General features: G+C 48.9%; 1 protein-coding gene across 1 annotated transcript; it reads left to right on the top strand.

The window, feature by feature from the left end:
• The first annotated feature begins 511 nt into the window (after window positions 1-511).
• SLC35E1 (solute carrier family 35 member E1) lies at window positions 512-13821 on the top strand. Its single transcript, XM_075077390.1, has 6 exons — window positions 512-923; window positions 1488-1558; window positions 1944-2081; window positions 2775-2900; window positions 9913-10158; window positions 10628-13821. The coding sequence occupies exons 1-6, from the start codon at window positions 527-529 to the stop codon at window positions 10859-10861; spliced, it is 1212 nt and encodes a 403-aa protein (XP_074933491.1). The 5' UTR covers window positions 512-526; the 3' UTR covers window positions 10862-13821.
• The last annotated feature ends 1478 nt before the right edge of the window (window positions 13822-15299 follow it).

The raw sequence follows: 15299 nt of genomic DNA, 5'->3' as shown, positions 1-15299 counted from the left end.
GCGTCCCGCGGGTGAGCACGTTCGTGCTGTGAAACCGCATCAGGAAAGAGATGGGTTTTGGTGCGTTTTGTGTAGGCCGAGCGCTCTGCTGCCCTCTGTCCCTTAATCTGGCGGGCTGCCACTGGGCCCCAATGGGCACGCCGCGCTCCGGCCTAACGCGGGCCCAGGCTTGAGCCGCCGGGAGACCGGGATCGGGGCCTTAATCCAGCTCCTGGGGGCGGGTGAGAGGCGGCCGAGCGGCTCCCGCTGCTCGGAGCCCGCCCGGAGGCTCCCGCAGCCGCAGGGAAGCGCCGCCGGGGCTGGGGCGGGAGGGGAGCCCGGAGGAGCCGCGGGGCCGCGAGCGCGGAGGAGCGGCGGGCGCGGGGCGGCCCCTCAGCGGCAGCTCCCGCCGGGGGAGCGGGAGCGGCGGCGGAAGTGACGGGAGGCGGCGGCCCGACGCGTCCCGGAGCCGCTGAGGCGGCGGCGGCCCCGCCCCAGGAAGCGACGCGTTGGCGGCGGTGACGTTTCCCCGGCGGGTGCAGGAGCCATGGCGGCCCCGCTGGCGGCGGCGGCGGGCGGAGGGGTGGGGGGAGGGGCGGCGGCGGCGGGTCGCGGGGGCCGCGGGCCGGCGCTGCGGGAGGGGGCGCGGGTGTCGGCGCTGTGCCTGGCTTGGTACGGGCTGAGCGCCGGCGGGAACGTGGTGAACAAACTGCTGCTCGGCGGCTTCCCCCGGCCCGTCACCGTTTCGCTCTTCCACATCCTGGGGCTGTGCGGGCTCCTGCCGCCGCTGCTGCGCGCCTGGCGGGTGCCCCCCGCCGGCCCGGCCCAGCTGCCGCCCCGCGCCTACCCCCGCTACATCCTGCCGCTCGCCTTCGGCAAGTACTTCGCCTCCGTCTCCGCGCACGTCTCGCTCTGGAGGGTCCCGGTCTCCTACGCGCACACAGGTGAGGCCCGGCGGGGTGACCCGACACGCAGCGTGTGCTCGGACGGGTCCCCGCCGCTCGCTCGTGCTGGTACCCGGTGTTTGCTCGCACTGGGGGTGCCCCGTGCGGTGTCCCAGTCTCTGCTGCGTACTTGTACCGGTGCCCGGTGCGGTGTCCTGGTCCCCAGTTCGTGCTTGTACCGCTGCTCGGTGTGGTGACCTGAAGCCCGGTGGGTGTCCCTGGGGGTGCCCAGTTTGGTGTCCCGTGCCTTCTGGGTGCCCAGCATGGTGTCTTGTGCCCCAGCATGTGCCCCTATGGGTGCCTGGTGCAGTGTCCTGTGCCCCGTGCTGTGTCTCGTGGCCCAGTGTGTGCCCCTGGGGGTGCTCCCTGCAGTGTCCCAGAGCACCAAGAACCGGCTGTGTTTGGGGGTGATGAGGAGGGGTGGCCGAGTGTGGGCTGAGGTTGTGGTTTTGGTGGACTGGTCCTGAGCCCCTCTCCATCCCCAGCGCTCACCCTCTGCTGGTGGTGGTTGGCGCAGCTGGCCCAAGTTTCACATCCCCACTGATGTTTTGTTTCTGTTCTCAGTAAAAGCGACGATGCCGATATGGGTGGTTCTCCTTTCGCGGATCATAATGAAGGAAAAGCAGACGACGAAGGTGCGGACAGGTTTGCTGAGGTTTCTTCTCTTGGCGGTGTTTGTGGCGTGCTCTGCTGGCTGGGGTCGGGAAAGCTCAGGCTTTGGGTGAATTTTGAGGTTAAAATGAGATTATGTAGATTTTCCAAGTTCCTTTTCCTTTTATTGTGAATGTAAAGAAAATATGTCTAAATATTGAGCAAGGTGATGCTCTCTGATACGCTGGAGTTGTTACAGTGTGCGTTGTAGTCGCTTAATTTCTGCAAACTACAGTAGTACAGAAGTTGATCCCCAGTTCTGTTGCTTTATTCTTCCCTCTCCTTTCCTCCTCAAATGAGGGTTATGTATAAACTCAGCTGAAATGAAAATTCTGAGATGTAAGCTACTCCCCTGTGCTTCTCTTTCAGGTGTACTTGTCTCTGATCCCCATAATAACCGGTGTCCTGTTGGCCACCGTCACGGAGCTTTCCTTTGACATGTGGGGGCTCATCAGTGCCCTTGCTGCTACTCTGTGTTTTTCACTTCAGAACATCTTCTCAAAGAAGGTAATAATTCTGCTGCTTATAACATCGGTCAGTAGCATAATCCATTGGCAGGGCAGTGTGTGTTTTCCAGTACGTATATATATTTTTTTAAAGTTGACTTCATAGTCAAAGGAGCCCAAAGTAATGGGTGGCTGTTTCATACGCCTGTTCTCTACAGCTCTTCCTACCTGTCACAGTTGCTGCGCTGAAAATTGGGCAAAACTCAGCTTTTACCCCAAGCCTTTTCTTTATTCCTCGGCATGGATTTTTTTTTTTTCCCCTGCTGACAGTTCAGTGGTGCTTAAACGTAACGGTTCATTTGAAGGCTTTTAATGTATCTTGCTGTATCAAATTGTTTCGCTGTAGCGATGAGTCAGTGTCAACACTAGGCACCCCTCGAAATCTTAGAAACAAAGTTAAAATGTACGTCTTGAATCTGTTTAGTTAAAAAATGATTTCTGGTTCATAGAGCATTTAAAATGTATTACTCTCTTGTTAATACTAAGAGCCACCAGTCAAGAAACCATCATTTTTCAAATGGACATCTGTTTTTCTCTGGCCATCTTTATAGGAAATATATGCCAGAACAGTATTTACTAATTTTCATAACCTATCTGTCGTCTAAGGTTGTCACTGTTACGTGGCTCCTGCATCTCTGCTGGTAACGTGGGCAGTAGCTGAAGAAAGGCTCTTTAATGATGTGTTTTTTGTCAGGTGTTAAGGGATTCCCGAATACATCATCTGCGGTTGCTGAACATACTTGGGTGCCATGCTGTGTTCTTCATGATCCCGACGTGGGTTTTGGTAGATCTTTCTTCCTTCTTAGTAGAAAACGACTTGGTAAGTGTTATGTTTGGGAAGCTTTTTGCTGTTAAGAAAGAAAAAGAGGAAAAAAAACAACAAACAACAAACACCATCACCCATAGCAAAAATGTACACTGAAGTGTTTCAGTGTAGTTCCTTATCAGCCAGGAAGGAACTGTTGAGAAATACGTGCAAATTGTTTCACAAAACAATATAGAAAAATAAGCACAGTGTTTATCGTGAGAATTCATGTCAGAATAGGAGGGGTAGCTTATGTGACAGCATAAATCTCGCTGGGAATTAGTAGCTGGAGTCAGGAACAATGCACCCAGAACATGTGTTACGAGTAGGCAGGGACATGTTTTCTGAGGTGGTAGTTGCGTAACGTGACATACCCGGGTGCCTCTTTCGAGTTCAGTTGCAGATGTTCTTCCTATCGAAGGCAGGTAAGAAGTGACTCAAGTTGTATTTGTGTTTCTTTGTCTCTGTCGTGGTTTAGCCGGCAGCTCAGCCCCACACAGTCGCTCGCTCACTCCCCCACTGGTAGATGGGGGAGAGAATCAGAAGGGTAATGCTCGTGTGTTGGGATAAGAACAGTTTAATAATTAAAATTAAAAGAAACAACAATAGAAATGCAATGTAAAGGAGAACAACGAGAGGCGCAAAGCCCCGGGGGAAAGGGGAAGGGAGGGGAGAGGGGGAACGAACCGCCGAAACAAACTGCACGCGCCGCAGCCGCTCGACGCCCGCCAACCCGGCGCCGCAGCCGCCCCCGCGCTGCCACTGCCCCCCCTCAATATACTGGTCATGGAATGAACCTGCCATTGGCCAGTCGGGGTCAGCCGCCCCCACCATGGCCCTGCCCCTCCCAGCCCCTCCCGCCACGCGGCAGAGCGTGGGAAGCTGGAAAGGTAGCCGACCCCCACAGTGAGGAGAATTAACCCCTTCTCAGCCAAAACCAGCACATTCTCCACCCCTTATTCCATACCATTTACACCATGCCCAGGTCCCATACGATGCAATACAACAGTACCAACCACCACCCCTCCCCTTCCCATCCTTTAACATAATACACAGACATCATTCCCTTACTTCATGGACCTTCCCTGTAAAATGTCCATTAAAATGTCCATTGAGTTCACCCAGTCCATGACTCTGGGCTCCATCCGCCGTATCAGTCTTTCCGGGTGGGAGAGATGGTGTGTGTGGCGTTGGGTTGCTGCATACCGAGTCGGTCATCCTTCCATCACTGCTGCACGGCTTGTTTCATAGTTGATCTTCCATGGGCTGGGAGGCTTGTACTCTGATATCATTGATACAACACGGAGGTGACACACAGTATTATATAGCAGTTCGCATTGTGCCATTCAGTTCATTGACTGTTTTCGCCCAAAATCAAATCCCCTTGAGGCACACATCGGATTTCTCCATCCTCCCGCATCACCCACCAAGTGCACCCAGGTCCTCGAGCAAAAGCAATCCCACGAATGGGTTTGCCTTTGCCGGAGGCAGGAAGAACCCAGACTGTTTGGCCCAGCATACTTTTTGTGTGCACTACAGGGACTCTATCCCCTTCCACAGTATGTAGGATTTCTGACTGGGCAGGGCCAGCTCGGTTGGCAGATCCCCTCGTGTTGACTAACCACGTGGCTTTTGCTAAATGTGTATCCCAGTGCCTGAATGTCCCACCCCCCCTTGCTCTCAGTGTAGTTTTTAACAGTCCATTGTACCGTTCAATTTTCCCAGAGGCTGGTGCGTGATAGGGGATGTGATACACCCACTCAATGCCGTGCTCTTTGGCCCAGGTGTCTATGAGGCTATTTCGGAAATGAGTCCCCTTGTCTGACTCAATTCTCTCTGGGGTGCCATGTTGCCACAGGACTTGTTTCTCAAGACCCAGGATAGTGTTCCGGGCAGTGGCGTGGGGGACGGGATATGTTTCCAGCCAGCCAGTCATTGTTTCTACCATTGTAAGCACATGGCGCTTGCCTTGGCGGGTTTGTGGGAGTGTGATATAGTCAATCTGCCAGGCCTCCCCATATTTATATTTCAGCCATCGTCCCCCACACCACAGAGGCTTTACCCGCTTCGCTTGCTTGATTGCAGCACATGTGTCACATTCGTGGATGACCTGTGCAATAATATCCATGGTCAAGTCCACCCCTCGATCACGAGCCCACCTGTATGTTGCATCTCTCCCTTGATGGCCTGAGGTGTCGTGGGCCCACCGAGCTAGAAATAGTTCACCCTTATGCTGCCAGTCCAGATCCACCTCAGCTACTTCAATCTTGGCAGCCTGATCTACCTGCTGGTTGTTTCGATGTTCTTCAGTGGCCCGACTCTTGGGGACGTGAGCATCCACATGCCGTACCTTTACAGCCAGGTTCTCTTCCTGGGCAGCAATATCTTGCCACAATGTGGCAGCCCAGATGGGTTTGCCTCTGCGCTGCCAGTTGCTTTGCTTCCACTGCTCTAACCAGCCCCACAGGGCATTTGCCACCATCCAGGAGTCAGTATAGAGATAGAGCACTGGCCACTTTTCCCGTTCAGCGATGTCTAAGGCCAGCTGGATGGCCTTTACCTCTGCAAACTGGCTCAATTCACCTTCTCCTTCAGCAGTTTCTGCTACTTGTCGTGTAGGACTCCATACAGCAGCCTTCCATCTCCGGTGCTTTCCCATAAGGCGACAGGACCCATCAGTGAACAGGGCATACTGCTTCTCATCTTCTGGCAGTTTGTTATAGAGTGGGGCTTCTTCAGCACGTGTCACCTCCCCCTCCGGTGATAATCCAAAATCTTTGCCTTCTGGCCAGTCCATGATCACTTCCAAGATTCCTGGGCGACTGGGGTTTCCTACTCGAGCCCGCTGGGTGATCAGTGCAACCCATTTACTCCAGATAGCATCAGTTGCATGGTGTGTAGAGGGGATGTTTCCTTTGAACATCCAGCCCAGCACTGGCAGTCGGGGTGCCAGGAGCAGCTGTGCCTCAGTACCAACCACTTCTGAAGCAGCTCGGACCCCTTCATATGCTGCCAATATCTCTTTTTCAGTTGGAGTATAGTGGGCTTCGGACCCTCTGTATCCCCGACTCCAAAACCCTAGGGGTCGACCCCGGGTCTCCCCATGTGCTTTCTGCCAGAGGCTCCAGGTAGGGCCATTCTCCCCGGCTGCAGTGTAGAGCACATTTTTTACATCTTGTCCTGCCCGGACTGGCCCAAGAGCTACTGCATGAACTATTTCTCGTTTAATCTGTTCAAAGGCTTGTCGTTGCTCAGGGCCCCATTTGAAATCATTCTTTTTCCGGGTCACTTGATAGAGAGGGCTTACGATCAGACTGTAGTGTGGAACATGCATTCTCCAAAAACCCACAACGCCCAAGAAAGCTTGTGTTTCCTTTTTGGTAGTTGGTGGAGACATGGCTGCTCTTTTGTTGATCACATCCACTGGAATCTGACAATGACCATCTTGCCATTTGATTCCTAAGAACTGGATTTCTCATGCAGGTCCCTTCACCTTACTTTGTTTTATGGCAAAACCAGCTTTCAGAAGGATTTGGACTATTTTCTCTCCTTTCTCAAAAACTTCTTCCGCTGTGTTGCCCCACACAATGATGTCATCAATGTATTGAAGGTGTTCTGGAGCTTCTCCCTGTTCCAGTACAGTCTGAATCAGCCCATGGCAAATGGTAGGGCTGCGTTTCCACCCCTGGGGCAGTCGATTCCAGGTGTACTGGACACCCCTCCATGTGAAAGCAAACTGTGGCCTGCACTCTGCTGCCAGAGGGATTGAGAAGAATGCATTAGCAATATCAAATGTGGCATACCACTTGGCCGCCTTGGACTCCAGTTCGTACTGAAGTTCTAGCATGTCTAGCACAGCAGCACTCAACGGTGGAGTGACTTCGTTCAGGCCACGATAGTCTACTGTTAGTCTCCACTCTCCATTAGGCTTCCGCACTGGCCATATGGGACTGTTAAAGGGTGAGTGGGTCTTACTGATGACTCCTTGGCTCCCCAGTCGATGAATGAGTTTATGGATGGGGATCAGAGAGTCTCTGTTGGTGCGATATTGCCACCGGTGCACTGCTGTGGTGGCGATCGGCACCTGTTGTTCTTCGACCTTCAGCAACCCCACAACAGAAGGGTCCTTCAAGAGGCCAGGCAACGTAGACAGCTGTTTAGTTTCCTCTGTCTCCAAGGCAGCTACACCAAAAGCCCACCTGTACCCTTTTGGGTACTTGAAATACGCTCTCCTCTCTGAGGTAGTCTACGCCAAGGATGCATGGAGCATCTGGGCCAGTCACAATGGGGTGCTTCTGCCACTCATTGCCAGTTAGGCTCACTTCGGCCTCCAATACAGTTAGCTCTTGGGATCCCCCTGTCACTCCAGCAATGCTGTTGGGTTCTGCCCCTATATAGTTTGATGGCATTAAGGTGCACTGTGCGCCGGTGTCCACTAAAGCTTTATGCTCCTGTGGGTCGGACGTGCCAGGCCATCGGATCCACACAGTCCAGTAATCCCGGTTATCCCTTTCCTCCACCCGGCTGGAGGCAGGGCCCCTCTGGTCCTGATCGTGGCAGTCACAACTCACCTCTTGCAAATGTGAATCAGGAGTCCCTCTATTACACTTAGAAATAAAACCTGCGCTTCTACTCCTCTGTCTGGGGAGTTGCTCACTGGGAACTGGAGCAGCAGCTTTCTTGGAAGAGCCTCCCTGAGTGCCTGTTCTTCCTTGCAGTTCATGTACTTGTGCCTGTAGGGTCGAAGCAGGCTTGCCATCCCACCTCATCATGTCCTCTCCGTGGTCACGCAGGTAAAACCATAGGGTGGCCCGTGGTGTGTATCCCCTTCTTTGAGCCAAAGGACGCTTATTCCTAACAGCTGAGACACTACTCTGTCGAGGTGGGGAGTAGGACAGATCTTCTTTGAGTTGCTGGACCTCTTGGGATAGTTTCTCCACAGCAGAGACGAGCGAGGAAGAGAGATTTGTGTCGTAATCCTGGAGTCTATCAATCACCTCTGCCACCGTTGGTGTCTCGTCATCTTTCCAGGACATCACTGCCAATGAGTTTGCATGCAAAGATGGTGCGCTCCGTACAAACTTGAACCACATGGGTCGTGTGCACTCGGCTTCATCTGGATTTTTGGATGACCGTTGATAGTCCAGGTCACCATAAATCACCTAAAACACAGCTAATTCCCTTAGATACTGGATGCCTTTCTCCACAGTTGTCCGTTTTCCTGGGCGATATGTAACATCTTCTTTAAAGGGATACCTTTCCTTCACTCCGGACAGGAGTCGCCTCCAGAGGCTGAGGGCTTGGGTCCCTTTTCCAATTGCTTTGTCAACGCCCCCTTCCCCAGAAAGGGATCCCAATTGTTTGGCTTCTTTTCCCTGTAGTTCCAGGCTACTGGCCCCATTATCCCAGCATCGGAGCAGCCAGGTGGCAATGTGCTCACCTGAACGACGGCTATAATCTTTTCGCATATCTCGCAACTGGCTTAAGGACAGGGATCGGGTGGTCTCTATTTCATTTATTACTTCTCCCTCCTCTCCCCGCGATGGCCCTGGTTCTTCATCATCCCGTTCTAAACGAGTTGATGTCTGCTTCCAATATTTCGTCTTGTGTATGGGGGCAACTGATACTGGTACGGGTTTATTTTCTGAGCCAGCTCCGGTACTTGTTGTGGGGGTTTGAGTGGCTGCAGTGCCTGTTGTCAGGGCTGGATTGTCTACAGTGCCGGTCACTTTGCATTTCAATCCAGAGACATTCTCTTCCCCCTGGGGGCACTGAATACTGTTGAGCAGGGCTCGGTACGCATGGGCCAGGCCCCAGCATGTTGCAGTTATCTGTGTCTCTCTGGAGTTCCCAGCATAACAACATACTTTCTCCAAATATTCTACTAGTTTTTCAGGATTCTGCACTTGTTCGGGGGTGAAACTCCAAAATACTGGGGGTGCCCACTGCCCTAGGTACTTGCCCATGCTATCCCACATGCCCTGCCACTCGTAACTATCAAGCCTCGGGGCAGACTTCTGGGTGATATTCTTAAGTTGCTTAGTCAAAACCAAAACAACATGCCCAAAAACTAACAATAAGTGCACCTTAACCACCCAAGGATGTTCAAGATACAAAAACACTGTTGTAACAAAGGCACAGACATCATAGAACAAAGTTGCAAAGGTACTATTCTGTATTTCCTCCATATAAAATCTCTCCGAGGAGGAGGTGTAATTGCTAATTGCCTCAACAAGGTGGTATCTGAAGTACAGTAACGGTTTCAGCAAAAACCCCAAATACCAGATAAAGCTGAAAACGAGTGTTTGTATAACAAATCTCGTAGGCAAAACATTACTAATCACAGCAGAACACAGCAGACTCAACAAACCAACACCGATCTTTAACACCAACTGCAAAAAGGACAACATGGTGCTGTGACCAGCAGCTGTTGTTACCTCCAACCCTTGAGCCCCACGTTGGGCACCAAAAAGACTGTCGTGGTTTAGCCGGGAGCTCAGCCCCACACAGTCGCTCGCTCGCTCCCCACCGGTAGATGGGGGAGAGAATCAGAAGGGCAACGCTCGTGGGTTGGGATAAGAACAGCTTAATAATTAAAATTAAAAGAAACAACAATAGAAATGCAATATAAAGGAGAACAACGAGAGGCGCAAAGCCCCGGGGGAGGGGGGAAGGGAGGGGAGAGGGGGAACGAACTGCCGAAACAAACTACACGTGCCGCAGCCGCTCGACGCCCGCCGACCCAGCGCCGCAGCCGCCCCCGCGCTGCCACTGCCCCCCCCCCCCCCCCCCCAATATCCTGGTCATGGTGTCACGTGGTATGGAATGAACCTGCCATTGGCCAGCCGGGGTCAGCCGCCCCCACCACGGCCCCGCCCCTCCCAGCCCCCCCCTGGCACGCGTGGGAAGCTGGAAAGGTAGCCGACCCCCACAGTGAGGAGAATTAACCCCTTCTCAGCCAAAACCAGCACAGTCTCTTACGTGAAACCTGAGGTAATTTTTCTTGTAACGTTTGCCTTTACAACAGAGCACGATGTCTCATTGGTCCTGGACCTTGATGCTGCTTATAATCAGTGGATTCTGTAATTTTGCCCAGAACGTCATTGCCTTCAGTATTCTCAACCTGATCAGCCCGCTAAGTTACTCTGTTGCGAACGCCACAAAAAGAATCATGGTTATCACAGTGTCCCTTATCATGCTTCGCAATCCGGTCACGAGCACCAACGTCCTCGGAATGATGACGGCTATCTTGGGGGTCTTCTTATATAACAAGGTAAGGGGGTTGGTTGTTGGTTCATTTTTTTTTCCAGGAAACTCCCTTGAAACGGTCTAGTAGCTTCAAATGCTTTTTTTTTTTTTGTACACCGAGTTGACAGCTAGCAGAACAAAAACGTAGGACGCGTGGCACAACGCTTCCTTGCAGAGGAGGTACGTGCATCACTGCAGCGAGGTACTCAGGTTCCTGGGTCAGGCCGGCTGCTAGGTGTCTAATAAACTGAAATTTTCATCTTCATATTTTCTTGAAAAATTAAGATTGGGAAGTAACTCGCTCAAATCTGTTGAGCAAAGGAGCAATTTACTGATGTGGCATATGAGAGCAATGAGGTTTTTATTCGGAGTCGCTAATATTTTAAGACTAACAGGCATAGATAGTAGCATAATTGTAAAACTGCATACTTTTTTCTAGGTATATGAATATGTGAGGCGATATATAAGAAAAAATTCCTTTCTTTCTTTCCTAGACAAAATATGATGCAAACCAAGAAGCAAAGAAGCAGCTCCTTCCGGTTACAACTGGAGACCTTGTGAATTTGGACCGGCATCGAAACACTCCTGAAAAGTCTCAGAACGGACTTACGGCGTTTGCACAACATGGAGACTATCAGTATGGTCGAACCAACATCTTAACGGACCACTTCCAGTATAACCGGCAAAACTATCCAACTACCTACAACTTAAATCGTTTTGATATATAGAATCCTGGCAAACAGGTATAGACTGTGATATCAAAGTGTCCCCCACATTATCAGAAACTTTTCGTACATCCATGAATGTAAAGCCATTTTATTGTACAGTTTTTGCAGAAGGGAAGATGCATGTGTAGTGAAAGCGGTACAGACCTTCGACTTCTGCTAAACGGACCTTTAAACGTGAAACAGCTAGATCTGACACTGGAACTAAATGCGAAGTGTAGCTCTTGTACAGAGATTCTGGTGAAATGCACGTACAAACCTTCAGAGTAAAATATCTGCTGTCACTGCTCCTTTTCAGAGTCTGTCAACTGATTACTCTTTTGGCAGCTAAATTTGGGCCAGTATTTTGTTTCCACGCTGGTAACCTCACCTTTCATTTGTCCTCTGATATGTTTTAATGATACTTAGGTGAAGCTTTCAGAAAGAAGTGAAACTAAGGCGTACTTCTGTTTTATGAGGCTTTGTCTGTTTGAGGGGGATTGACTGACGTGTGCCAGTCACAGACAGGTAGACCTGGATTCATCTCGAGCAACTACGAAACTTCACCTGGGTATTAATTTCCTCTGTGCCTATGCCTTCAGTTTTAGATGACAAACCAGCGGAGTTTCTGAAAGAGTAGACAGGAGAAAGATGGATCTCTTCAAGGAGCGTACTTCAGGCATAGAGAAACACAGTTCTCTAAAATCACTGGTGTCCTGGTCACTGTAGATAACAAACAAACCGAGCTTGAGATCGTAATTGTTTTCTGAATAACATAGCCCTGTAACCCCAGGCGTCGCTTTTCCTTGGCAATGCAGAAAACACCTGCACAAATAAAGTGGTTGGAATAATAAGATTTTTTTTTTACTTGCTTCACACATGTTCTTAAAAAACTCTTCTGTTTTATTTTAGAAATCAAAAAGTTTAAGGTGTTTTCTTCTCAGTTTTATGCATAAATTATGCTCTCCTATACGATTCATGTCTATTAATGCATTAATTTGCATAATCATAATTCTTAATGCTTTCTCAAGTCTGTCTTTTCAGCCTCTAATTGTTTTCTTAATTACTGCTGTTGGAGTTGCCGTGTGCATTTAGCCTGACTTCCACTTCCCACTGAAAGCTCGAATAGTAAATTGTTAAGAAAAGATAATTTGAATCAGCAGTAAGTAGGTAATGTACAGTTAAGAAGAACTGATTCCATCAGTATAAATCAATGTACGTCTAGACAAGCTGATGATTGTGTATCAGATTCTGCATTTGTGCATGAAAGGAACGAAACCGCTTGTACGTGGGTTTCACTGAATCAGATCGTTGTTGTTATGACTTTAGCAAAAGCAGATTTTAGGGGCCTTCTTTCCGTAACAGAAAGCTGTGACTTTTTTGACAGCACAAACGTTATGTTTTTACTAGAAGGGTATTAGATCCCAGTGACAAAATTTAGGGCGTGGTACAGAACACCCCCTCCACTTATTTATTGCTTTACAAATGACCATTTCTGTGATGTGAGATGACGATTTGGCTCCTTTTTGGATAATAAAGATTTTATTTTCAAGTGCAAAGTCAACCTAATCTTATTCTTTTGGCTGACTCTGGAGGTAGTTATGTAGACTGCCTTCCACCACAGTCCAAAAGAAGAAATGGTCCTTCTGAAACTTCAGAGATGGGTTAAATATGCTGCTAATGTTTGTTAGCAGAACTTCCTCGATTTGACTGGAGTTGCATCTGTTCAGGCTAGCCTAGAACTTGGGCATTCAGTTTAGAAAATCTAAATAAATTATTCCCTTACCCAGGTTAACAAGATAATGAGGAAAAGCAGTCTTTCAAATGAAATCTCTTTTGCCTGTTAGAGTATTAATTTGTGTGTATTTATGTCTTTTTAAGATGGGAAAGTGCAGAATGTGTATTTCTAAGGCTCGCTTCCCAATACTTAAGCGCTTTTACATACATGTAAAAAGGATTGCGTGAACGCTGGATGTGGATTAGGTTCTGGCTCTGCAAAAGGCTGATTTGAGGATGAGACACTGGGCCGAGATTTTTAAGAGGGGCTGAAGATCTCCAACTGCTTTCAAAGGGACCTAGCTGTAAGCAGTTAGACTCCTGCAAATGCTTAATTGTGTTCGTTGTGCCTCACTTTCCCATTTGGAAAATGGGGCTGATTCTCCCCTGCTTCGTAGGGGGGTGAAATACCAGCCAAAAGTGACAGTGGGGACCCCAGGGAGGTGCAGGCATACTGTGAGGTCACCTGTACATCCTCCGGTATGTTGCTGCCGTGCCGTACTGTCTTCGTGCAACTTGAACTGTTACTTGGAATAAAGCTCCGCATACTTTAGTCATAGATCAGAGGCTTTGTTAAATATATTTAGATGGTTTCCTTTTAAAGAACATAACCAGATCGGTTTTGCAACTGTTTTCAGAGAAAGCTTGCGCCGCAGACTTAATGTGGCAGGTCATTAGCTCAGCTTTTTCTGTCAAGGTGAGGGCTTTACATTGAAAACACCTTGTCCCCAGTTGCCATCCGGGCTCGTGGCCTCACTGTGTCTCTGAAACAAAACTACTGTACTCGCAGAGCAAAAAGGGACTGACCCAGAAGGAGAATATTGTCTGTTTAGGGCCCAGAGAGTGAGTCTCTCTCCTGGAGACTGCCTAGCAGTGTTCCTGCTCTTCTAGTTTGGGTCTATGGTCAACAGGGATCATTTTGTGCGGTAGAACATGTAATTAAAACGGTTAAGTGAGTCGGTTACAGGAGGTGGTTTTGCTGAGTACCTGAATCCGAGTCCTTAAGCAATATTGCCCACATTCAGGTAAAGGAAGTTTCTGATACTGTTGTAATATATATATTTTAATCTCTGGCCGCTGTGAGATTTTGTTTGGCAAGGTGAAACATTTGTTTTAACATGATCTGTAAATTAATGACGTATTTAACTATGTACATAGGTCTGTAGAAAGTATGGAAACACTGGAATAAAAAGGGCATATCTAGACAATCGTGTATAATGACCCTGTTATTAAATCACAGTGAGGGGGATGGTTTGGGGTTTTTCCTTCCAGGAAGCTTTGGGAGGGCCGTACGTTAGTCGTAATGGCCACTTGTGAGAAACCGGATTCATGTTTTGCCATGTGGGTGTGATACCTTACCAGGCGGTGACGTGACTGAAACTGCGATCACCTGGATGTCGTAACTGGCGTTAGGACACTAGTCGCTGCTACCCTGAGAAATGCTGTGATTTCCATTGTGCGTTTCCATACGCGTAAATATGTGGCAAGATTGGGAAATTTTTCCCAAAACAGTCCTGGATAATTCTAGAAATACCAGTGTGAAAGAAACCCATCTCTCCCCACTACGCCTGGGTTTTCTGGCTCTGTAGAGTATTTGGTGCTCTTTGAAGATCTCTTGAAAATATTTCCCTTGCAGATTCAGTTTTAGTAACCAGCAGTGATCACAGCATCTTTATCATCTGGTAAAATGCTTGTGTTTTTTAAATACCTGAACGCTAAATAAAATCAAGGCAATACTTAGGCTTTGTAGGTGTACAGTGATTTGTAAAAATAGTATTGGTGATTTAGGGTCAACCCATGATGATTCCTAAAGCTCGAGACCTTTTCTTTCTCATGTGTGTTCAAACCCACATTTTTCTGATGTAGCATTTTGCAGCAGAAGAAACTTCTGCCATGTAGCTATTTGTGAAAAAGGTGCAATACAAATAAAGGGAAAATTGTGTTTTTTCTAAGGCTTTCATTTCTGAACCGTGTTGTAAGCTGTTAAAAATAATTGCGAAATATCTGTGGTGATGGTACAGGCTGGTCAAAATTTCAGATGTGTTAATCCTGAGATCACAGGTGTATGATACAATCACTTTATGTAGATATGCAAGCACAAATATGCAGGTGGCAGTCACCACCCATCTCTTTTTTTTTGTTTGTTTTTTTAATGTTGGTATCCTATAAATTGATGCAAATATGGGTGGTTTTACCAAAAATGCCCCGTGCTCCTTACTGTATGAAATCTAGCACTTAAGTAAATGAACACTTTCATATTTTCCTGTTCTTATCGCAACTCCATCATTCTGTGAGGATCTGGATGTTACCTAGCCGGCTTGCCTGCGATGCACCCCTCCTCCAGCCTGTCGATACTGCGACTGAAGCCAGGATCCCTTATGGGATGACGGGAAGAAACCACACTGGTGACTTCCAGGTACTGGGACTCTTTCCTGTCTAAAATAAATCAGGTGCTCAGGTGGGTGTTGGCGGACACCTGTCAGGTAACTGTTGCTTTTGGGGCATTTTGTGGATAAACCTTTGTGGCGTGCTGAGGAATATGGCAGCCTGGATGGTGACCGTGTGGGCTCCGACGTGCAAAGCAGTGACGTTTGTGTTGGGATGGAAGGCAGCAGCAGGAATCGTGAAAAGTTTCTTAAGTATGAGCTAAGACTTGAACTTAATCTGGTCTTCTGGGATCCGTCTT

The sequence above is a fragment of the Phalacrocorax aristotelis genome, chromosome W (genome assembly GCF_949628215.1).
Source record: "Phalacrocorax aristotelis chromosome W, bGulAri2.1, whole genome shotgun sequence".
NCBI lineage: Eukaryota > Metazoa > Chordata > Aves > Suliformes > Phalacrocoracidae > Phalacrocorax > Phalacrocorax aristotelis.
This window is presented reverse-complemented; position numbering and strand designations above follow the sequence as displayed.